Source organism: Peromyscus maniculatus, chromosome 7, assembly GCF_049852395.1.
Source record: "Peromyscus maniculatus bairdii isolate BWxNUB_F1_BW_parent chromosome 7, HU_Pman_BW_mat_3.1, whole genome shotgun sequence".
Classification (NCBI taxonomy): Eukaryota; Metazoa; Chordata; class Mammalia; order Rodentia; family Cricetidae; genus Peromyscus; species Peromyscus maniculatus.
Window position 1 is genome coordinate 99,920,646 of NC_134858.1, and position 25,336 is coordinate 99,945,981.

The window sequence follows — 25,336 nt, forward strand, 5'->3', positions numbered from 1 at the left end:
AGTCCAAAGAAACAAGAGCCTGTTTCCCAGAGTCCCAATTAAATCACAACCAATCAATGCTTGCTCCCATCCCTGCCATTCTGCTCAGGAAATAATGAGAAAAATGAGAGGGGCCCCCGCCAGCAACTTCCGTGTGGCAGCCCTTTGAAGCCAGAAAAATGCACCCCAGCATGGTTGGCAAGCATGCCCAGTCGCCGCTGCACCTGTGCCTTTAAGACAGCCTGGTGTCTTGGTCCCCACTCGGACCCTGAAGAATGCCAAAGAGGGTGCCCTCGCCCCACCCCCAACCTGTGGGACACAGAAGAGCTCTGTGGGACCAGACCCGGCTGGTCTTAAAACTGTCTGCGTTGATTCATCACTGGATCTGGCGCGCTCACCCCTCTGTTTCCACGCCATCCATCATGGGTCCCAGAACCAAGAAATCCAATAAAGACACAATGGCACAGTTCTGTGTTCCCAGCAGGCCCCAGAAAGGCTGTGCGAAGGCCCCAGCCCAGGCAATTAGCTGAATCCATGGGATCGCGTGCTGATGGGCTTTCAAAATCCCTTGCCAGGCATTTCACAGGCAGGTGTTTGGGGAAGGAGGGAAGGAAGCAGACAAGGGCTGGCCGGGTGCTCCAGCAGCACCAGAGGATGACCAGGAGGGTGCTTTCAGGAGACATGCGATGGAGAAGGAGCTAACTTCACTCCCAAACTGCAAAAGAAAGGGAGCAACCCTTGAATTACAATACAATGAAGATGATCATTTCCAGGCCTTTCTAAACAATCCAAACTTCTGAAGATCATAAGCAAGATTTAATAATGGAACTCACCTTCTCTTCCCAGCATTACCCTATATCCAGCTCCAATGATTTGGACCAGACAAGAGATATAGGGCTTCTAGACCCTTCCATCCACTCTGGGACCAAATGGAGCCAGTTCAGCATATTTATTACCACATATTGAACAAAGGTAATGTAGGGTTCAGAGATCTACCGTGAGCATGGAATACCTTAAGCTTCCAACCTGCAAAGTTTGCATCAGTCTGCCCCACTCAGAAGCCAAGGTACCTCCACACATGGAACATTCCTATTCCTGTCCCAGTAGCTAGATCTCCCTCCAGGGCCTGGCACTGAGCCCCTGGAGAAAGACAGTCAAGCCAGAGGGCCTTGAGTTAATGAGCTCCATGGCTTCAGGACCAAGTTCAGTGCTGTGGGAGCTGGACTGAAATGAACTAAAATATTTTCCAAATTCAGTCACTTCTCAATTACCCTTGAGTGAACTGTCCATGACAACCCAAATACTCCATGCCCCCCAGAGCCTGAGGCTCATGAAAGATGCAGAGTGATGTGTGTGTGTGTGTGAGAGAGAGAGAGAGAGAGAGAGAGAGAGAGAGAGAGAGATACAGAGACACACACAGACAGAAAATGCATGTTCCCAAACTAACTATAAATAAGTGATTATTGAATAATTTTCCACTGTTGAGAATTTTCCCCCATCCCCTCCTCCACACATGCATACAGACACTTGGTCCACAAATGGGAAATCATGAGGCCTAGCGCTGGGGACAGAGGTTCTTCTGAGATTCATAATAAGCCACTAGGCTCTCTCTTTTCCTGAATGACCCCAAACTAGAAGCAGGAACGTAATGAACTTGGACCTCCCCAGGCGGGATGGAAGCAGACACTCAAGGAGCCCCAAACTTACCCTTGCAGACCACGCTGTTCTCCGGCTCATAGCCAGGTTTACAGGTGCAGCGCCCAATGGGCACCATCCACTCTCCATCCCCATTGCAGTAGAGTTTTATGGGCACGTCCACTTCTTCTGCATTAGGGATGCATGTGCCCCGAGCAATCACCAGAGACGTGCTCTCTGCTCCTGTCATGGTTTCAGGGAACACGGCGAAATTTTGCACAATGCTTGGACACTTTTTGAAGAAGACACGGACAGAAAGGAGAGACATACAGGCTCCATAATCCTGGAAAGCGAGGTAAAATCCATTCCGAGTAAGAGGCCCAAAGCTCCTGACTTCTGTGTTGACCTTCATCAATCTTCCCCCAAAATCCACCTGAGAGAAGCTCTCATCTGCAGCAATGGTATCAACTTTGAGGTAGGGGGCTTCAGACCAGAAGGCTGACTTCTTGGTGGCAATGACAGAGTCGGTCTCATAGTAGTACAAGTTGAAGGTCTCCTTGCAGGAGCCTGGGACATTTGGGAGGCTGCTGCAGTCCCTCACAGTGAAGCGCATCTCTGTGTAGATGCGATGGGCACCCCGTCTGTTGATAAAGGTGGTGAGCAGCCAGTTGTTCTGGTTGGGTTCAAAGACGTTGCACACTTGGTAAGTACGAATGGTGTTCAGGTTTTCATCATAGCCACTGACTTCTTCCCACTGTCTCAAGCGGGCCGCAGGCACACACATGCAAAATCAGAAAAGGAGAGAGTGATAAGACCAAAAGAGGCAATTCAGGAGAGAGTCCCAGAGCTTTGGAGGGTCTTTAAGAGCCCACCCGTCTCACTGTTCCACTTAACAAAGGAGCTCATATAGCCATGACTGTGTTTTAGAGATTTCCTGAGATTCAGCGTCTCAGTTTTCTACAAATACGTTCCCCAATACAACAGATTTAATTATAGAGAGTATTCCCTCAGCCAGATGGTGGTGGTGCACGCCTTATTTCCAAGCATCCAGAAGACAGAGGCATGCGGATCTCTACAAGTTCAAGGCCAACCTGTTCTACAGAGTGAGTTCTAGGACAGCCAGAGCTGCAACACAGAGAAACCCTGTCTCCGAAAACCAAGCCAAAAAGAAGAAAAAAGAAAGAGACAGACAGAGAGAGTAAAGGGAGGGAGGGAGGGAGGGAGGAAAAGAGGGAGGGAGGGGGAGGGAGAGAGGGAGGGAGCATTACCTCATCAAACTTGGAAATTTCATGCTGTGCGCATGTGTGTACCTTTATTGTACCTCATTGAGGGCAGGCACCATACTCTTGGCTGCCAACAGCCTCTACTCTATAAATTAGAGATCCAGTTATAAAAGAACTCCACAATGGACATCCCCATCTGTGAGCCTAATATCTTTATGGTGGCAAAACTCCTTTATATACCTCTGTAAAGCATGTGAAGAGAAACTTTTTTTTTTAGTTTCTCAACAAACTTAGATTATCAGAACCATTTGTTTTAGAAGAGCAATCTCTTTGAAAGAGCTAGACTGTGAAACGATGGAGGCTGCTAAGAGACACTCTTAATGAAGTTAATTCAGCTCCTGTGTGAAATTTTCAAGCTGAGATGAGATGGAGGAGCAATGTAGGAGGACAGTACTCAGAAAGGAAGAACCATTGCTTACCCCAGAGAGACAACCTGATTCATAGTGGAAAAGAGAACTCCTATTTCAGAATCTTTGTGTAGCAGAGGAAGAGTGGTGAACAGCGCATTTACTCCACACCCTACAAGAGTCTCACAGTTGTTTGGTTATCTCTAATTCATAGCTAATCAGACATCACGTAATTCCTCCACGGTTCACGGCTGTAAGAGACGCTGTATAGGAGTGATGGTGCTTTGAATCACCCAAAAACTCCAGGAAGGGAATTTCTGCAGCAGGTAATGGGGGGAAGTTAATAACTGAAGGAGTCTCTTCCCCCTGGAGCTACAAAGGAAGACACATAGTGTCAAGGGCAGAGGGGACATCTAGAGAGCTGACCTACATAACCAGGATTGCTGGGCTCTCTCAGCCCTCCTAGAGTACCAGTTGCTGTTCCAGCCAGAGTCTCTGATGAGTTCCTTCCAGAAACCCTTGGGGACTGAAGGTCCATCTTGATTTGTTGCCTAGATAAAGTATCAGTTCTCCCAAAAAGCAACCAGTATCCCATCTGTCATTTGATTTGTTGCCCCCTCCCTCCTTTCTCTTTCTCAAGGCATTCACAGCATAGGCTGATCTTGAACTTGCTACATAGCTACACCTGCTGTTCCCCCCACCAAAGGTATTAACAGGAAAGGACCACCACAGCTAGCTATGCAGTGCTGGAGGCTGAGCTCTGGGCTTTGTGCATGCTAGGCGAGCACTCTGCTAACTGAACTACATCCCCAGCCCCTTGCAGTCACTCTTCCGGCCCCCAGCACGGCTCCTTGCTCAACTTGTAACACCAGGACTTTAATATTGCCAAAGTTGCAAGTGGCTTCCACCTCTAAGCTCCATCTTTAGGCATTTGACCTAGGATGCCTTTTCCATCTTTGCTGGAATCACTGCAACTCTGGAAAACCTCCCAGTTTCCAGCTCATGCTACCCAGGCTGGACACTTGCTCTACCCTTTCTCCAGCTGTAAGAATTTGGACACACGGACACTGAAAGCATCCCGTCCCACCAGTGGTTGGTGGGGCCCTAAAGGATCACAGCCTATAAGGGATATTCAGCATCTGGACCCAGCACCGGAACAGATATTGTGCACACATGAGGATATGCCTGTTCCCATGCCCAGTGGCAGGGCCACAAGCTGAGCAAAAGCCCTACTGCATAGCTCATGTGGAGTATAAATCCACACTGTCAAACCTCACCTTGGCTTTGCTTAATTTCTTATTGATCTCTGGATGTAGAGGAGCCACTTTTTTTTCTTAAAGACTGTGTTATGTTCTATTTAAATGTGTTTGTGGAAGTTTTGTTCTGCTTGACTGGGTTTTGGAAACCAGAAAGCAAATAGATGAGGGAGAAGTTGCTGACAGCATTTCAGATCGTTTTCAGGCCTCCCTACCTTCCTAGCTCCATTCTGAAACATTTTCCCTGCTGACCTGACATGACTTTGGAGGGAGGGCAGGCAGCTTTCTTTTAATGTTCTAGAATTGTTTAAACTCAGCAGGGCTCCTGATCCATTGTTCCAGCAGGGTTTCAGCATAAATGCTGGGCCCTTTGGCTGATGCCCAGGTGAAGCATGGACCCCATTCAGGGCAGAGGTCTCCTCACAGCCAGAGCCTCTGGCCACCCAGCACTAATGCAGCTCTCCCTGGGAAAGGAAGTCCTAGCTTCCAGGCTCACCTGAATGCCAAGGCCATTACCACTGAACGTCCAGAGATAAACAGAATGAGGATTTCACTCAGCAGAGCCGGGCTATTGAGAACATTCATCTTCGAAAATGACGCTGATTAGCGCTGTAAGACCCAACAGAGGTAATCGTTTCAGACATTAACCTCTCCGGGCCTCAGTTTCCTCGTCTGTAAAATGAGGAATCATACTGGGTGACCTCAAGTTGTAAAATTCTACAGATCTAATTGGTTCTGTGACAGCTCCTAAGGGAGCGCTCAAATCAAATTAGAGGGGATAGAGCTGTATGTTCAAAAGGAAAGAGTAGAAAGGAGCAGAGAGAAAGGAAAATAGCCCCCTGTGGTGTGGGGGGAAAGGAGACCAGGACTACAGCGCCGCACATTAATTTCTCTCCGGCTTCCATTCTTCTCCTGTCAGCTGGTGCTGTGGGGGTGAGAGAAGGAAGAGAGAAGACAGGGTGAGAGGAGAGATAAATGCCTCCCAGGGTAAGTAGCAATTATGATGGGGAGGGCCTTAAGAAAGAGAAGATCTCAGTTCACGGAGACAGACTAGGATGGGCTGGCATTCCCAGCAGGGAGGGACAAACATTGTTATTTGTTGATGTTACACCGCATCAGTCTCATTGCTTTATTGCAAAACCTCCCTCATTCATCAGCGGAAAATGTTTTCTAAACGTCAGCTTTATGCCAGGCATTCCATTAGCCACGGAGGATACAGCAGTGTGAAGCTTACGACCGAGGGACAGGGACAGGAATTAGAAAATTATCAGAATAACTACATAATCGCAATTGTGTTAATTAATGGGAGGTTACAAGGTACCAAGAAAGGGAATGTACATGAAATGCAGGAAAGTCTTCCAAAAGAGTCTCCAAGTGGGTAGGGTGGATGGAGAGGAGTTGTCTTGGAGAGGTGTGTATATCCTAGGGGCAAAAATGGGCAGAGCATCTGTGCCCCGAGGCACACAAATACGAAAGCGCTGTGGTGGGGAAAAGCAAGCTGGTGTCATTCAGGGATGAAGTTCACGTGGCAGAGTCTTACAAAGTAGGCATGGTGGGGATGAAACCAAGGGATGGACATGATGAGAACTCCGGGTTCCAACCTGAGCACAGAAAACACAGACAGACGAGTTCTAGAGAGGAAACACCCAGATGACCAAAGTTCAATGTTTAGAAGATATCTCAAAGTAGGAACTAGGCTGGAGGAGGCCTAAGAGCATGGGAAGAACAGCGGAAGATCACTGCCATCCAGCTATGAAAGAGGACAGGATGGAGAGGAGACCTGTGGAGCTGGGAGAGATATTTCAGGGGAGACGCTCACTGACAGTGAAGTGACAGAGCAGACCCAAGGGTCCATGTGACCCACAAACATCTTTTTACACTATCTTTGAGTATCTCAGATCTTTAGAAATGCTGGTTTCCCTGCGCCTTTCCTTTAAAAAACCAGAAGTTCCTATGGGCCTTGGATAGTCTGACTGAAGAGATTCCTTTTCAGCACCAATTGTGTTACCATTAACCTGTACTGTCCAAGGGCAGACTTACAGAACTTCTCCGTTCAGTGGCCACTTCCCAGCCTCCAGTTCTAAGCACTGTCCTCCCCCTCCCACCGCACCCCCGACCCCGTGTTTTTACCTGCTGCCACTAAACAGCAGCAAAGCATGAGCAGCTGAGTAGACTGGCAAGACATCAAAGAGATAAAGTAAGTGCCAAGTCTTGGTAAGGAAGTGACTGAGAAGATACCAGGAAGTGGAAATGGACAACATCATTTTGGTTTGGGTTTTAATTTGATGCAGTTGCTTCTCTCAACACTGAAAATGTTAACCTAAACTCAAATCAGTGGGCAAAGGTAAATCAATTTTTTTTTCCAAATTTTGGATAACTGGGTAACCATCCAGAAAAAGCTAGCTCCCCTATCCTCCATCCATTATTCCAGAATAAATTCCCAATAAATCAGAGAGCTAAACATTAAAAACAAAACCATAAAAATACCAAAAGAAATCACAGGGACAATTTCTCTACATTAATCATAACACAAAACTCAAGAGGCCATAATTTGATAAATTCAACTTCACCAATTTTCTTCATTATTTCTAAATGGGCATGATGGAAACCTTTGTAAGCAAAGAGAAAAAAATAGGGAAAGTTTGATGAAGAAAACCCTCAAAACGATTTATAATGTATCATGAGTAACACATTAGTTCCCCCTAATATATAGAGAGCTTATATATCAGTAATAAAATAGACATACAGGCAAAGAACATCAACAAACAGCTCACTGGGATGCAGACACACCTCTCAGTCATATGACAGGATGTGTCATGTCAGTCAGCATTGCAAAAATGGTCTAGGCCATGTTTTGACCTTTCTTGTTGTTGGTGGTTAAAGAATAAAAGTTTAAAGACACTGTATTTGAAGGATATTGGAGATAAGAGTTATTGATACACGGGCAAGAGAAATGGCTCAACAGTTAAGAGCTCCTTCTCCCCTTCAGAAAACCGGGATTCAAGTCCCAGAACCAACATGGCTGCTCACAACCATGCATAATTCCAGTTCCCGGGGATCTGATGCCCCCTTCTGGCCTCCTTGTGCACTGGCACACATGTGGTGCACATACATACATGCAGGCAAACACACAGACACATGAACTGAAACTAAATCTTCATAAAAGAATTCTGATACACAGCTGGATGGGAGGCAAATTCGTACCATTTCAATAAAAAGTTACAGCCATTGACTCAGTAATTCTACTTGGAGGATCATTCCTCAAATAAATTTTCACATATAAAATATCTGGTTCATATTCACATCTGTGTCAGAGTTACTCACTCAAGCCATCTTCACCTCCAGAGGCAGCCAAGCTGCTGAGGATCACATTCAGGAAGCTTTCCCAGGATCTACTGACAGGAAGCTTTGCACAGCCATGGTGGAGGGAGGAGCCATTCCCTGAGACCGAATTACTCGCCAACCATTATTAAAAATCTTAGTTGTGGAGTATGTTTCCTGTTTCACTGCACGTCAATCTCCCTATACCCACCCCTCTTCTTGGATCTCTCAATTTAATAATTTAATGTGACTGAAGAACTTTGTTAATATCCATTAAGTAGCAAGTACATAAACAAAGTATAATGTTTCCATACAGTGGAATATTATTTGCAACAGAAAAGGAGTAAATTACTGATGCATATTAAAACAGGGGTAAATCCCAAAAACATGATGTTAAGTGAAGGAAGCTATGTGCCTCAAAAGGCCACACATTATATGACTCTAGACACACACAGAGTCAGAAGAGCCAAATAACCAAACAGAAAAGTATTTTTTCCTGGACCTGGGGAGTCAACTGGAAAATAACTGCAAATGGGTACAAGTGGATAAGAATCTTCTTCAGGGTTGGTGGGAATGTTCTGAGATGGGAGTATGATGATCACAAATCTTGCAAATTTACTATAATAATTTAGTTATATGCCTAAAATGAGGATATCTACAAGCGATGAATAAATACATCACTATAGCTAAACATGAACTTTATTATTTTGGACAGTTGATACCTCAACTCCCCAACAATGCAAACTTGGCCTGTGTCAGTCACAAACACCACATCCACAGCAGCCCACACCTCTGTTCACCCTATCCCCTTACCCAGAATGCCCTTCTCATTCCTTCTATACTTCAGCTCAGCTTAAGTAGTGGGTCACCACCCTGTATGGGATGACACAAGTGCATGTGGTTGTCACACACACACACACACACACACACACACACACAAATTAACAATAGTAAAAGGTTTCTGAGTAATACAAGGAACAAAGATGAACACAAAATCAACATGTAATGACTCTCAAGTCTCCCTGGCAATGCTCAACATCCTGTGGCACTCAGCTTTACTGCTGCCTTCATTCTGTACACACAAAATGCACACTTCATTCCGCACATGTCACACCACGCAAGGCCAACAAACCCAAACACCTCAGCTCAGATTTGAGCCAACCGTATGCTCTAAAAAGTGTTTTACCGTACACAAGAGTGTTCTGTGCTATATCAGTTAAACCAGGGTGGCTGAATTACAGAAAACAGAGACAATGTTTTCCTGCCATCACTCCTCAGCATGCATCAAATCAGTACATCTTTGGGTTTTACTATTGTGTTAGGATGTTTAAATTTTAAAACTGCTACTTGAGTCACTGACTTGAATTTCATTGTAAAAGAAAATCATTAAGTGAACTTGGGCTTGGGATTGGGACGGAATTTCAACAACTTCTGAAATGGCCCTAAACATACTTCTGACATTTGATAGTCTGAATTTATGTGAACTAGTGTTCTCAGCATTGATGATCATAAGTGCAAAATATTGATCAACCTTGAAATACTGAAGATGCTCCATGTTCTGCAGTATCAAGTATTTAGCCAAGTTAATTCTTCAGGTATAAAACATGCAAGCACACCCATCTCATTGGTGCACAAATTTGTATCTGTCTTTAATAAATGCTAAGATTATATAAATGACAAAGAGTCGTTTTAAAATAAATTTCTTTGTGATCACAATCAGAAAAAGTTTGGTTTGCAAACCTAATTTATAGGCCTATGTACCAAGTTTGCATAAACCGTTCTGAGTCAAGTGGTGCTGAAAGGAAGAAGTCTAAGAAACCAAGTGCCAAATATTCCTTTAGTCTATCTTGTTTATGCATGAACAAATGATGCTAAAATGGAGGCAAAGACAGCATCTAGAAGCGGCCAAGGAGACATCCCTGCCACTGGGACTAGAGACCGAAGTAGTACCTAAAAGTGTCCCAAGAACAGAGTGAGACTCTTGATTTCAGAATCCCATGCCATGCGCCAACAATGTTTGATCCGGTAATGTCTAGGACCAATGAAATCCACAGATCTTCTTGGTACTCATCCCATTTTTATCCTAAATGCTCTCATGTCAACCAGCAACACTGGAGACCTGTCTAGGAGACATCAGGCCAACCGTGTTCAGCAAGTCCAAGCACAATCAGCCATGCTTGCGGAATAGTATTTCTCCTAACTTAACTGGCCTCTCTTCCACTCCCAAAGCCACTGTCCTGGGGATGGTGCTTACACGGTCTGTCTTGTTTCTGTTTGGTTTTGCTGCTGTTGTCATCACTGCTGCTGTTTTGTCAGAAAATAGTGGCAACACATAAAGGCAAGAGACATCAAGGGCTCAAGCCAAGAGCACTTCCTCTCACATGGAGGCCCAGAAGCCATGCCCACTTCTTAGTATTGGTGCTGAGGTTCTGACAAACCCTAACACCTTCACCTAATCTGCCTTCTACAACCACCTGATCTCTACTGCACAGAACCAAAGAATGGCAGCCCTGGCTGGACACCATTCAAGAGGGATAGGAACTGTTACCAAGTAGACAGACTGAGGACATTCTGTAATAGCTACACACAAGTCACATGGCAGACGCACAGTAGGTCTGAGTTCTCTACGGTCCCTCCTTCAAGGAGTCTCGGGCCTCACTTCCTCTGTGATGAAGTCCCCAGCTTAAATCTGGATAGAGATTAGTTTTCAGAATGCTTCATGCATGGGTGAGTCTATTCCACACAATTTAACATTTGGTAATACACTCTTTGCAACTACTCTTTAATTGCTTTGTGTGTGTGACTTTGGTTTCTATTACTGAGCTGTGAGCTCCTTGAGGACATGAAACTGTGTTTTGACTCATTCATTAGTTCATGTCAACAAGAAACATCATTCTATGCATGGAATTTCACACTACTGGGGACATGCAACAACAGTGTTTTACCTGGGAATGTCTAGGACCAATGAAATCCACAGGTCTTCTTGGTACTCAGTTCATTTTTATCCTAGATGATCTCATCCATATACAAGGATTCCGTTGCTATGGAGTAGATCACCAGTTTCTCTGCTCCCCAGGGCTCAGCCTTGTGTAACAGGCTACCTGCTGGACATCACCTGCAGATACTTGGAACTCACCTTGCTCTCTGCAATACCATGTCCACACAGTGCCAAATGCCCTATGCCTACGAGGAACTCTGCTTTTCTTTCTCCATTGGTGTCATTTCTGTTTGTCACAGGGGATTAATTACCAAATCTTTCTTCTGTTCTCTCCTCTGTGGTGCCTCTATCCAGTGTTCTCTTCCTTTCCCCTTTCTGCCATTGACTCTTCTCTCCCCTCCCAATGACTCCCCCACTCACTCTTTTTAATTCTTCTGACCCTAGGAATCTTCTAGAACACAAATCCATTTCCTCCATCGCCATACCTATAAAGGGTTGGAACAGTGCTGGGTGCCTCATTATGCTCCTAGTGCTCAGCTCTCAAAAAGAAAAAAAAAAATGCTAGATTGGTGCCATGAAAGCTACCAAAGGAAGCAACCAACAGTCCTACATGTAAAACCTGTGAACCACAACAATGACCAGCATGGCATGATAACCCTCAGAGTTCAGTAGTGGCATCCATACCTAGGCGGTAATCAACAGCTTTCTAATTGAACTTAAGGCCCTTCTCATCAAGAGGGAAATCATGCCTGGTATTAGAAACCTAGCCAACCACCCAGGGCAAATGAAGTCATAGATCTTGGAGGAGAGCCTACAACTACTACTAAACCAGTATAATCCCTAACAACATTCTAAATATTTACCTTTACACCCACAGATAAACGTAGCCCCAACCCCTCATTAAGGAAACTTCTTTTACAACAGGGGGAGACCATTACAGGAAACCACAATCAATGAAAAATTCGGAGTTGTGGAGCCCAGTCCCAGCTGGCATATTTAGGACACAACTCCCCAAACTCAGCGATCACTGTAGAAGAGGAGGCAGAAAGACTATAAGAGTGAGCGAGAAGAACAAGAAGCTTGCTTTGAGACTGTGTCTCCTAGAAATGTCAGAAATCACACCATTAAGTCCCACCATCGTGTCTGTCTAAATGTGACATGAACAGGGAAGACACCAACAGCCACACTAATGTGGAAGGGGGATAGCTCATGGAGCCTCAGCCCTTGACAAAGAACTACAGTCAACTAAGAAATGCTGCAAGCGGGAGAAATAGTCTTCCCCCACGGAAGAGCATGCCAATTGGTTATCCAACACCAAATGGTCGGTCCTGAAAAAACATGCACATACAAGTAACATTATATGGACTGAGCAGATCAACAAAGGAAAGGGGCATGAATTTGAAAGTGAGCAAGGGGGTAAGTGCACAGGAGGGCTTGGAGGGGGGATGATGTAATAATCTCAAACAATGAAAGAATTATTTTAAAAGATGCTGGAGGCCAGAGGCGATGAGTGAAGTTCTACTGTTTCTGCCTCCTTGGCCACTGGTCCTGCACTGGGATTTACTACAGTGCTCTATAAGGAGAAGAAGAAACAATCCACCTTGCACATCACACAGACAGGCTAGCAACAGCCTTTCAGAGGGCACTATTATTGATGCAAATAGCCCATCTGTCCTTGAGATAAGCATAATAAAGAAAACAATGACACCCATTAGAAAATACTTGCTCAGGCTTTTGGACTATGACTTTGATGAATGGGAATGGCACCTTCAGGTACCTCCAAGCTCTAGGTTTGCTAGACCTACTTACTGGAAGTCAGAGCTGGTCTGTTGCTCTGGAGGGGCTTCCAGGTATCTACAGATATTTGAACAGTGAACACTGACTACTTGCTGTCAGGCTGATTGTGTGTGTGTGTGTGTGTGTGTGTGTGTGTGTGTGTGTGTGTGTGTGTGTGTGTATGAAGTGACATCAAAACTCATATATATGTATGAAACTCTCCACTTTCAAGACCACTATCATGAGCTCTTCCCACCAGGCTATCTATACTGTCTTTTACAACAGCCTCCAGACACTAATATATACAAGAGTGGCTTTGGGTTAGAAACATGCAAAGGTCAATTGTAGTCAGTTTTGATAGATGAGGTTGATGACCAGACTAAGCAATAATATTTATTGGTCAAAGATGAAGAATCCAGTGAAGTTCAGAGATCTGAGCCATTTCAACATGATCTCTGAAGACAATCCTAACCTAAAAAGCATGAGGAGCTCTACAAGGACTTGATAGTTAGCCCTTCCCTGGAGTATTATAACGCCTCTCCCTCACTCCCAGAATTCTCACTGACCACCATGATGCCACAACCTAATAACCTCCACAAGCCATGTTTGCAAGGCTTGCTGGGAAGGCTCACCTCCTCTGGACACTTTTACTTAAGATAGGGGCAGAAACAATTGAAATTTGGGCTGGAGATTTGGCTAGTTATTAAAGTGCTTGCTGCACAGCCCAAGTACCTGAGTTTGGCTCCCCAGCAAGCATAAAAAACCAAGTATGCCTATACACACCTGAAATTCAAAGCTAGGGAGGCAAACGTGGGCAGATCCCTGGATCTCATTGGTTCCCAGGTTCAATAAGAGACCCTGTCTCAAAACATAAGGTGACTTGGGATTGAGCAAGACGCTTAATGTTGGCCACTGGCTTCTATACACCTGTGCTCACATACATACTTGGGCACCTACATGCATCTACATATATTCACATGATCACTCTTTCACTCTCACTCTCTCTCTCTCTCTCTCTCTCTCTCTCTCTCTCTCTCTCTCTCACACACACACACACACACAGAGACACACACACACACAGACACACACACACACACACACACACATACAATTATTAAAATCAGCTTTTCTGCCTCTGTTAGCCTGACAAGATCCCAGCTATTCTAACCTGTCTCGTGCCCTACATGCATGATCATGGGTGAGAAAGACTGAAGAATCTACTCATTCCCCCAAACAATGTTTGAGGTATTAGTGACACAGCCATAAACAGACAAATTCACAGCCCCTGTGGACCTTACACTGTAACACAGTGAACCAGAAAGTGAACAAACAAGACAAATATGAAGTTAGCTGTGTAGCTACTTCCTCTAAATGGGAACTCTCCTTCCTGGAGAAAGGAAAAAGGCTCATAAGACCCAGGATGCTAAGAAGCTTGGAACCCGGGAAGCCCAGAAAGCTCCAAGACTCCCGAGGCTCCTTCCCAGGGTTATATAAGCAGTAGAGACCTGCTGGGGGAGAACTTGGGCGGAGCTGCCTGCTGTACGGAGCTCCAGAGGTATAGCATGGGTGAGTTGTCACCCAAGGTGATAGGGCTTTTAATGACACAGCTGTTATAGAATCACTCGCTCAGCTGCAACTCTGCATTCATTTTCTTGTAAGTTATCCCCATGAATTTATTAGTTCACCATGCTGGAACTGACTGGGTGGAATTGGTTTTGCTTGTTGTTGTTGTTGATTATTTATTTTGTTTGTTTGTCTTGGGGTAGAGTCTATCATTGGTGTCCTATCTGAGGTGAATAGATTTTTTTTTCCAGATCTTTCTGTGGGAAGTTATGCAACAAAGTCATATAGTATTACAGGCTGCTAGAGAGTACAGAGCCCGTGGGAAGATAAGCAATGACAGCCAGTGAGTGGGGTGGCTGAAAGGGGCTTCTGAAATTTGAATGACGCCTACCAGCCAGGCTGGGGGGGTCCATTCCAAACACAAGAACAAGTGCCCAGGATAAGTAGCCTGGTACATGCTATTAAAAACCAGAACAGTAGTATGGCTATAAGAACACAGAGTCAGGAAGACTAGAAGGAGATGGGGATGGGAGGTGGCCAGGTGGCCTCACCTCTGCTAACTGCAGTCTTGTGACCACAGACAACGTTCTGCCTTCAGTTTCTTCACCTGCAAAATACTATTTTCCTTTCAGGGTGTGGTGAGGCCTCAAAGGTCACGGAAGTAACTCTTGTAGAGTCTTCAGCAACTACCACTTACTGCCTACCCGCAATTACTGTTGCTAGTCCGATGTCCATCATTACTGTGTTAACCTCAAGACCTGCCTCTAGTTGAGTCAACAGGGTGTGGAAGCCATCTTGATCGTAGATAAACTATCCTACCCTGGGCCCAGCAGAATGTAAGGACTAAACGTCCAAACTCCCTCTCCGCACAGACCCAGGGAGACAACCAGCAGCCCTTCCCTTCTCTGACAGGTTCCAGGCTTCCTCTCAGTCTACTTCAGCATTGACCATCTTCTTCCAATCAGGCTTTCAGTGGGTCTCTGTCACCCACCAGCTCAGATCACAGAAGATAAAACTGGACACAGCTCAGAGGCTCTGGGTCCACTCTGCAGTCTGTAATTGGGCATCACCTGCTGTGAGGGGAAGCTGCTATGTCACCAGAAATTGTGGCCACTGTGCCCTGTGGGACAATAATGGAAATGTGATGGCCTTGCCCAATCAGGGGAGATGGCTGCCTCTCTGACCATGGCTCCAGCAGTGTTCAACTTCATCAAGCACAGAGGAGCCCACAGATTCATTAGGGCAGCAGATGGGCCAGAGACACTACCATCAAGCTTCTCACCAATCAGTGTGGACTCCAGGAAAGAAGCTCCAGCGTAGACAGTAGGTTAAGCCTGAAAGAGCTAGGAGATTAGACAAGCTAGAAGGCTAATGAAAATGTAAAAGGCGGTCCTTGGGGCATAAACTCCTACATGCCCAGAGGGACCTATCATTTAGCACACCAACCAACCAAGGCAACATTTCCCCAACGGCTCCCCTGCGGGCCTAAGCACCAGCTCACCTCCCAATATGCTTAATTTACCTCCCAGATGTGCTGGGTGGGAAGGATATGAATGCCCCCCCTCACACATCACCACAGCTCATGCAGTGTGAAAAGAAGGGTGTCTCACAGAACATTGTTTCTCTATGGCCAGCATCTTGAAAGAACTTCACATTGACTATTGTGGGGCACAAAACAGGATTCTCTGGACCCCAGATTCGTAGCATGGATACACTCTCTGAAGTGCATAAGAGTTTCTAAGGAGTAAGGCGGCATAATTAGAATATGAAGAACATGCACATGATGCTACCCAATACGACCTCTAAATTTTAGTCTGAAAGCAAAACTCCACAAGATCCATTTGAAGCACTTGCCCCTCCTCCACTCACAGCTGCCTCTGCCTCTGTCTCCTCGTGTCCTCTCTAACAGCATTTAATGCTGTATGACTTCGCCATACAAGGTTTCCAGGGGGTGACATGAACAAATGTCTGTTCACTCCAGATGGGGCCCTTCTACCCAAGTCCAGCTTGGGGAAGCAATGAGTTGACTGGCCCACTTACAGACATATGAGTGAGGGGGTTAAAGGAACACGGGTGTGTCACCCCACTATTGGATGGTGTAGAAATGGGGAGGTGAGAGAGAAGGTCCCAAGTGAGTATACCTGATACCGAAAGGCAGCCTTTCTGTTTCCCAAACAAGCTGGGCGTGGAGGCACTGTCCAACAGGAAACAAAGGTAAATTCCCCACAGTGAGTACCTAGTACTTGCCCAGAAAACCAGGATACCAGTGTGGCTCCAAGAGCAAAGAGTCAGGAAGACTGGAAGGAGATGAAGCTGGGAGGTGGCCAACTGAGACCTCCCTGTGGTCCTGCCCATTCCAGAACCAGATCACTAGGTGGTTAGCACAGTGGGAAGTTCACCAGCTCTGAGCTCAGCCAGACACTGCTGGTTGACCAGAGGCAACTCTTTAAACCTCTCCAAACCAGTTTCCTTCCTTGCAGCACAGATAAGCTAAAAGTACCTAGTCTGCAAGATGACTAAGGATTATAAACAGGATTTATAGCTGGCGTGCTTAAAAACCCAAGTCACAGTCTTTGGGGACTCTGGTGAGACCGGCGTGGTGCTCTCTCGACAGTGTATGGTCTGCAGCTCTCTCCTGACTGCCTGGCTGTCTCTCCTCAGGCTTCCGCTTTCATCGCCCTCATATGTGTATGGGCACATGTGTGCATGTGTGTGGACCTAGGTGCATGTACAGTTGGGAGTGCTGGTCAGGGCCCTCCCTCACAGAGGGCAAGTGAGGACTGACTCCTTTTCCCTACTCTGGATTAGAGGGAGCTCTTTTCGCGGTTCAGGGACCCCATGCTATGGGAGCCACCACATTCCCAGAAGGCTTGAGGTCCAGCTGACAGGCTCCTTTATGTAGCCTGACACATTTCATACCCCAGGATCTGCCAGCACATCAGCAACAGCATTGACGCGGCAGGTCTGGGCCTCGGGAGGAGCATCTGGTCCACACACCCCCAGGCCACGGGAAGCTCCACCAGGCAGCAGCGTGGTGTACCAGGCCCTGCCTGGAGTGGGGTCCCTGGCCATTATGACAGCTGCTGCTGCTGTTGACACTGCCACAGTGACAAATTCATCCTTCTGACAGGATCCTTTTAAATAATTCACAGGGAGCTGGGGATTAAGACACTGTTTCTCTCTGTCTCTGTTGAGATTCAAAATACCTCCAACTGGGGGATTTAAAGAGAATATAATGGCCTGGCCCTCTAGGGTCTACCCTCCCCCCTTCCCTCCCCTTTCCCATTTCCCAAACTCATCCCCCACTCCACCAGCTAGCCCCATAACAAGAAGGTCCAGAAAACAAGAAAGAAAGAGAAAAAAAAAAAAAAGGGAGGGGAGCCAGTGCTTGGTTGGTCACTATGGCAACGGTGGCAGGGTATTCAGCTACTATTATCCCAGTACCTCACACATGTGATTATCTTAAGCTGTCTATTGAATGCGGTTCGCACTGCTGCCCAACACAGCCTTGTTCGACAAGGCAGGGGCGGGAGCTGCAGGCCCCAGGCCCCAGCTGCCTAATAGAGCTTGGCTCAGCCCCTGGTGCCACTGATGGAGGGCACAGAGTTAGCCCTAGAGAGACTAGTGGCATTTTCCTTCAGCTTGGGGGATTGCTGCTCAGAATGCCTAGCAGAAGCCAACCTGAAGCTGGTCCATCATACTGGGTCATAGGCTGAGAAAACGGGCTTCTCATCCTGTGAGCTCACAGCATATGGGCCATGCTGGCTATAGCCAGCTGGAACCATCCTGGAGACGAGAGAGCCAGCCGTGGAAGGAAGGAGGGGCTCTTGGCTTCATTCCCATTCTCAGAGTCCAAGTGAACTAAGTCTGGCCTGGGAAGAAGGATGTCTCCCCTCCAGTCTGCTGTCCCCTCCCCCCAACTGGATGGGAATGTGGCCACTTCCTATAACCTGCTTTGAGGGAGTATGTGTTTCATGTGGCTGCGGGAACTTGGTGCCAGCATGCCTGTGGAGGACTCTGATGCCTACTGAGAAAAATGACCTCGTTCCTTTGCTTCCTGGACTTGGCTTTGGATCACTTCTAGACTAAGGTGCCTTGATCCACAAGCATTCCTTGAATGACAAGATCACTCATCAAAAACCACTGAAGACATTCTAGCTTTTCCAGGGTCTCTTTGAAAATTCAGATCCCAGGTTGAGCCCATTACTTCAGATATTCTCAGGCTAGCACCATGCAGTGCATAGTGGCACACCAGCATCATCCATGGCTTGCACTTAGGCCACTCTAAATGTCTAAGATCAGCCTGGTCTTTCCTCCACCTGCAGCTCCATGCAGATGTGACACAAACAATTCCTAGAAACTTTAAGATTGCCCAGTGTGTCACCCCTGGCTCACTGTTGCACAATGAATTAATTGTCTATACCTAAATGCAAACACAATCCATTATCATTGGTCACGCAGGAATCAAAGCAGAGCTCTCTGTCAGCAAGCCAAGTCTGAAACCTTCCTCGAACCTCACATCGACTGCTCTGTCCTTTGTGACACCAGGACATGGCTGAGGCTTCCTTGTCCATCATGATGATTCAGGGCCAAGTGCATGGAGATGAAGATGTGCCAAACTGGGGGAGAGAGAGAGAGAGAGAGAGAGAGAGAGAGAGAGAGAGAGAGAGAGAGAGAGAGAGAGAAGAAGGAGGAGGAGGAGGAGGAGGAGGAGGAGGAGGAGGGGAGGGAGGGAGAAGGAGAGAGAGAGGGAGGGAGGGAGGGAGGGAGGGAGGGAGGGAGGGAGGGAGGGAGAGAGGGAGGGAGGGAGGGAGGGAGGGAGGGAGAGAGAGAGCTCTAAAGCAGGAGGAACTAATTGAACAGAACCAACACCAAAACCACCAGATAGAACAAAGCGGCTCACTGAGGTTCCCTCACAGCCTTCCTTTTCTGAGTGTCCTCACTTCTGAATGATTACCAAGGCTTAGGGGATGGGAACAGACCCATGAAAGACCCTGGATCACTGCCTAGATCCCACCATCTCCAGACAACACCTGTATTTTCTTGGATTTCTGGCCAGGGCTCACATCCATGATGAGTGAGGCTTCCCACTTCATGCTCCCCCTAGACTTACTATCTTCTGCCCCTAAACCTTCATATCACAAATCACCTGCTCCAGCTGCCCCTTTCAAGTTTGAAAAAAAAAAAAGACAAGTACCACTCTCTAGGTGCACTTATGGTTGCAGCCAATCTCCTATCTCCCTTTGTAGAGTGTTAGGAAACATTGGCCTCTGCTCAATGCCTACCTGCCCTCTGGTTCCTCAAGCATCTCTGGTCCCCTCTTCATACAGTGGAACATAGACAGTAGAACAAGAGTGAGCTCTGGGGTCAGATAGGCCTGGGGTCAGTCTCAGTGCCGTGACTTTGAGTAATGACTCTGATATTTAAGGACACCACTGAAAAATAGACGAAATGTCACCTACCCTCAGGGTCCTGGTGAGAGTCAGTGAGGTGATACATGTCATCCTGGAACCTGGTATACCAGGCCAGTGTTTAACTGAAGGTGACCAGTAGTGGTAGAAGTGAATAGAAACCCTGCTACCAATAGCAGGCTGTGTCCTCTGGCCTTCATTCAAGAGAAATGGCCTGGTAGAAAGGCTGAAGTGTTTCTCGTTCCCACCCAAGCTGAGGCCCTCTAAAGAGAGTCAGTGCTGCCAAGTGCGCAGTATCACCCTCAGCTTTGTGGTTTACGAAAAAGGTAAACAAAATTAAATCCTTCCATCACTCCGTAAATAAACTCTTATATCTCTCATGTTACAAATGTAGAATATGGGCCCAGAGAAGTTAAAGACCTTAGCAGAAAACGATCCCAGAACATCAGCTTCCAAATCCTGGGCTTGCTCCTTTATAAACACAGTGGGTGAATAGGAAAACCAAGCTTCACCGGGAGCTGCCCTGTTTCTGTAGAGACTCATCCTTCCTAGGGCCGGGCACAGAGTCTTCACTTCCTTCTGATGACCTTGACATTCCCTTCTTCACCTGTTTCCTCCTGAGCATCTCTCAAGCCATGTGTGAGGCAGGGGTGGGGGTGTTACATATGCATGCTTGTGTGTGTGTATACATGCATATGTATGTGCATGTGTGTAGCGGCCAGAGGTTGATACTGAGTGCCTTCCACAACTGTTCTCCACCCTATCTATCAAGAGAGGAGCCCTCTCAAAATCTGGAGCTCACTGATTGGGTGGGCCAGCAAGCCATGTCGGAATCCCTGTGGCATCCCTTGTGGCATCCCTTGTGGCATCCCTTGTGGCATCCCTTGTAGGTATCTTTCTCAGTACTAGGCTTACAGGTGCATGGCAAGTCTAACTTTTTGTGTGGATGCTCCAGAGCTGAACTCACACCCTCCTGTTTGTGCCTCGGGACTTTGCTAGCTGAGCTATTCTCCTGGCCTCTTTGACAACTTCCTAACTCAGTCTCACCTTCTTCGAACGTTCTTCCCTTCACTCAGGCTTCCTGTCTGAGTGGCTGTGAGATCAGGCTGGAAGAGCTGATCCATTTGGGTGCCAAGCTTCAGGAACCCTGCTTTCTGTCGATGTCCCAAAAGCCCCTTAATGCAGGAAGAGCTGTCAATCTGTCCCCAGGCTAACATGCCATTTGCAGAAGAATTTCAGGGCTAGGACAACTTTCCTATGGAGAGGTTGAGAGAAGACAAGACCCCCATCTGTCCTAGTCAACATGGGTTACATCTATTAGGGTGCAAACGAGCCAGATGTGGCCTGGGAAAGGGACACACAGACCCACCTGCCTGTGTGTTCCAACCTGAGTTGGAACCTGACTGTCATGGGTGAGCCACTCAGGCGACTGCTTCTTTCTGGGACCATGTCTTCTCCAAAAAGGGAGAGGTGGGTTTTTTAGGTGACCTCTGGAGTTTGGGAACAGACCTAATAGGCTGATGAATGAGTCTGTGAGTCATTTCTAAGGGACAGAAAGGAAATTAGTGTGACGTCAAGATTCTGGAAGGCACAACTCCCAATGTCCCCCTTAATCCAGTAAACTAGATATAAGGCTCTCTCAACCCCCTTACCCCCACACACCCCCACAAGACACCCCCCCCACACACATACACAGAGAGAGAGGGGAGGGGAGAGGAGAGGAGAGTCAACCCAACTCTCCTCCCCTGAGGCTCCATCTAGTGCCCACCAACCTGCCTGCCTCACCAGGCCTCTTGGCCTCTTCCTTAGATTCAGAATCTCCTGGCCCACCCTCCATCTCCTGCAGGAGGCCCCACCTCCTGCCTCTAGTCCTGAGCGCCCCCATGCCTCTGTCTATCACTGTCTCTGTCAGGCAGGTGATTTTAAACTTCCATTCCTAAAAGACGCATATTATATAAAAAATGTTTTAAGTGCCTTGGGTGTTTTGCTCCTCATTGCTTCATAAAAGTGACATTAATAGCCAGGGAAGAGCTCGGCTGAGTGCAATTAGGGAGGATGTTTCAGGTATGAAAGCTGTTTTGAGCCTGCTAATGTTTCCTAATTACAGGCCTTTTGGTAGAGAGAGAAAAAGATAAAGAGTGGGTGGGAGACCTAGGGTGGGGAGCTCTGCCTTAGCTCAGTGGTTTACCTGAGGAGCGAAGGGGAGGGGGGAGGAGGAGGGAGAGATCAGAGGGTCAGAGGCCACCAGCAGGAGGGCTGGCTCCTCTTGGCTGAGAAAGCCATACTAATTCCTGGGTAAGAGCTAAAGGAAGGATTCCATTCATGGCTCGTACTGTGAGAAAAAAATAAAACCTTTTACACACTGCACCTGAATTCCTGGACCTCATGGGCAACTCGGCTTGAGCCTTCCACAATTCACATCTGCGGTCTGTCCTAAGCAGGCATCTCATTAGTTGTGCCAGAGAGGATCAGCTTACCAGAGGTTAAAGGGCAGAGGTTAAAGGGCAGCGGGGACACCTTTTAGCCATGTGATCTAAGGAAATGTATCAGCGTCTCCTCATTTTAGTTTCCTTGGCAGCAACATGGAGCCCGGGAAATCCCAGGGGTTGGTCCATGCAGCCTCCTCTCCAGTGTTAGGCTTGCTGTTTGTTTTTTCATTTTTATTTACCATCTAATACTTTCTGGAACTTATACCCTGCTTCCCCCTGCGGAGCTCTTTCTCCTTCCCTGCAGTCCCTAGGCTTCCACGGGGACCTAGTTCAACACCAAGCAGACACAGGCTGTATGTGAGCAATAAGCACTCTGTCTGAGGGAGGGTACAGAATCTAAACCCAGCCAATGATGCCCAAGTAGAACAAAGGCCAGGGCTTCTGCTGGGGAACCAGCAGCAGGTGTTTCCTCTTTCCTAGCAGAAAGATGGAAGACAATGCGAAAGGGCAGGAGCTGCTGCAGACACGTTGGGAGAAAGAGGAGCTGTAGCACCAGACCAATACCCAACACTGTGGGAGACGCAGCAAGAGAAAGAGTGGGGAGGAGATAGAAAAGAAAGAAAAAAGGGGACAGGTGTAGAGTGGGGTGTCAAGGGAAGTCAGCTCACCCCAAAGATCTAGACTGGCCCAACCTATAACCTCATGCCACCTGGGCCATCCAAGCCATGAGCCGGGCTGCTTCCTCAAAGACTGGTTTGTGCTTTTCTGTCACTGGCCACCAAAAGTCCTGACTAAGGCAAAGTGCACGTTGAGGGTAGCTACCAGAACCCAGCCACCAGGCTACATGCTCTCAGACCAGCACACAGTCTGAGAAAGCACAGCCGGCCCCACCCTCGGCCCTCCTGCTCCTGGCAGGGCTCCAAAGTCAAATAGGGGAAGTTCCATTCACAAAACCCTTTCTCTCACCCGCAGTCAAATCTCACTTGGATCTACCCCTAACTCAGCTCAGGCGCTTCTGTCCTAATTAGCAGGATTGAGTCATCAAAGGAAGAAGAGAAAAAAACTCAGCCCTCCAGAGGGCTGATCATAGGCTAGTGCTTCCTAAGGCAGTGCCAAAGAAAACTTCTTTACCCACTCTCTGTCCTGTGGGATGCTGTCCCTCCACAGAGCAAAGGAAGGGAGGGAGTCTAAAGAGCAGGCCCTGGTCTCCTGCATACGGGGATCAGCCAAGTGGGAATGTGAGCAGCGATCTGATGTCCCGGCCTGGGGCCCAGGCTGCTGCTCCACAGGCTTGTCACTCAACAGGCCACAACAATCTGAATTGATTTTGTTTGGCCTCGGAAGGAAGAGACAGGCAGTTCCTGGAGTGGCTTTCTCTCCTGGGTACACTTTCCTCACTCCCAGGAGAGCCAGCTGGTAAGGGTACCTGGAGGACCTGAGGATGGAGATGTAGCCAGGGCTGCCGAGGGGCCCAGACAGTCCACACCTGGACACCCAGAAAATCCCTACACCCGCCTGCAGCTTGTGCAGAGAGTTAATGGTCAGATATAGACTTTCAGATAGAATTCTTTCCCTCCTCAGCATCTGGCTCCAGATGTTTAGCACTTATCAGTTCAATAATCCTCCCAGCACACCACAGAACTGCCTAGAGAGGCCTGGGCAAAACACATTTGACTTCATCTGTCCATACATAGACATATATACACACAAGCACTTATATACACAGGCATCTACATACACACATAAATATGCATGAGAATCCAGATACATACACATACACTGATACATGTATAGAAATGTAAAGGCATACAAATGTACATACATACCTACATAAATATGCACATATACACAGATATACACACATAGATATATACCCAGACACAAATATATACAAATATAAACATGTATACACACATACACATATATACATATAAATTATATGCCCCCAATAGGCACAAATAGCTACATATATACACATATATACAAACACACACATAAAATATACATACAAGTTTGTATATATGTATATATATATGTATATGTAGGCATATATATACACACACATACACACACACACATGCTGATTACATACAGAGAGCACACAGGAGCCCCGTTCACTCAAACTGTGGGCTTGCCAGGCTTGATTATGGATCCCCTTTGCAATTTCTCTCTATTAAGCCTTGGTGAAGAATGGCTAGTATTAAAATAGTCAACTCCACATGCCACTGGCTGTGAAGGTGATTCTGAGAGGCAGTATAGATGCACATGGAGTCTGGAAGCCCACAAAGCAGTCTTTGAAGATGAGAACTTCATAGATACTCACTCTTAGAGACTCACATCATAGACACAGGAACTGACACAAAGCGGTCATCCATGGCTCAGGTGCAATAGTAGGTGAGCTCTGCCCAAGGTCTTTGAGAGTAAAGGGAGTTTGGGTTTGGATTTCCAACAAGGAAACTGAATATGCCTGGCTCTCAGAGGGACCCAGACTTGCCTCTAACCCATTACAGTCAGAGCTCGAAATGAAAGACACCTTCTGGGTGTCCATTCTCCTCCATCAGACTCATCTCAGAGGTAGTGCTATTTGCATTGCTAACTAGCTCTTTAATGACAGTTGGATACTGCAAGGCCTAGAACTAACTCTTTGTTGGGCTACAATGAATGTGCCCTGGGCATCTCTTAGTGTAAGAGCCCTGGGTTACAGATGCAAAGAGGTATCACTTACTCAGCTGACAGACATTCCTGGTGCCTGTGCCCTGCTAGGCTGGCACCAGGGACATGGAACTAGAGCAGACTCATCCTCTGGGCCTTGAAAATGTGAACACATTATTTTCCTTTATGGCAGGCTGTGAGAGGCCAGTGTTGTGACCTCTGAGCCACAGTGGAAGGAGGACCCAGGAGGGTCCCGGAGGGGATGGAGTAGAGCTGATACATGCAGGGCACAGGGTCGTGGAGGAAGGCAAGAATGGAAAGGGCCAGGCAGCACCTACAAACAGGACTGGAGAGGAACGTGCATCCATGAAGGCCACCATTTACAGTGTAGTGATTACCCCAGACTCTCTGAACTCACCACTGCCTGGAAGTCCTACACTGTGCAGGGCTGACAGGACAAGCATGGACCCAGCCTAGGAAGGGACTTCCTGGAGAACTACACTGGGATGTCCTCACATGGGAACTCAGCACCTCCCTGGCTTTGTCTATTTATGTGATTTTTACCCTTTGCCTCTGTTTACCAGGAAGCATGTGATTTTGATTAAGCCAAGAGGCTTACATTAAAGGCGAGTGTTTAATTACCAAGCAGGAGTTTGAATTTTGGCATAAATATGTTCCGATTTTGACATGTAATTATTACAGTCAGCTTTCTAACAACAGAGCTGAAAACGGCTTGTGGGCTAGGT

General features: G+C 47.0%; 1 protein-coding gene across 1 annotated transcript in view; it reads right to left on the bottom strand.

The window, feature by feature from the left end:
* Positions 1–25,336, bottom strand: part of Ephb1 (EPH receptor B1) — a 455,961-nt gene that overhangs the window by 285,130 nt on the left and 145,495 nt on the right. The window contains exon 3 of the mRNA XM_042281503.2: positions 1,687–2,368. Coding sequence (XP_042137437.1) covers positions 1,687–2,368 — 682 coding nt within the window. The remainder of the gene's footprint in view (positions 1–1,686; positions 2,369–25,336) is intronic.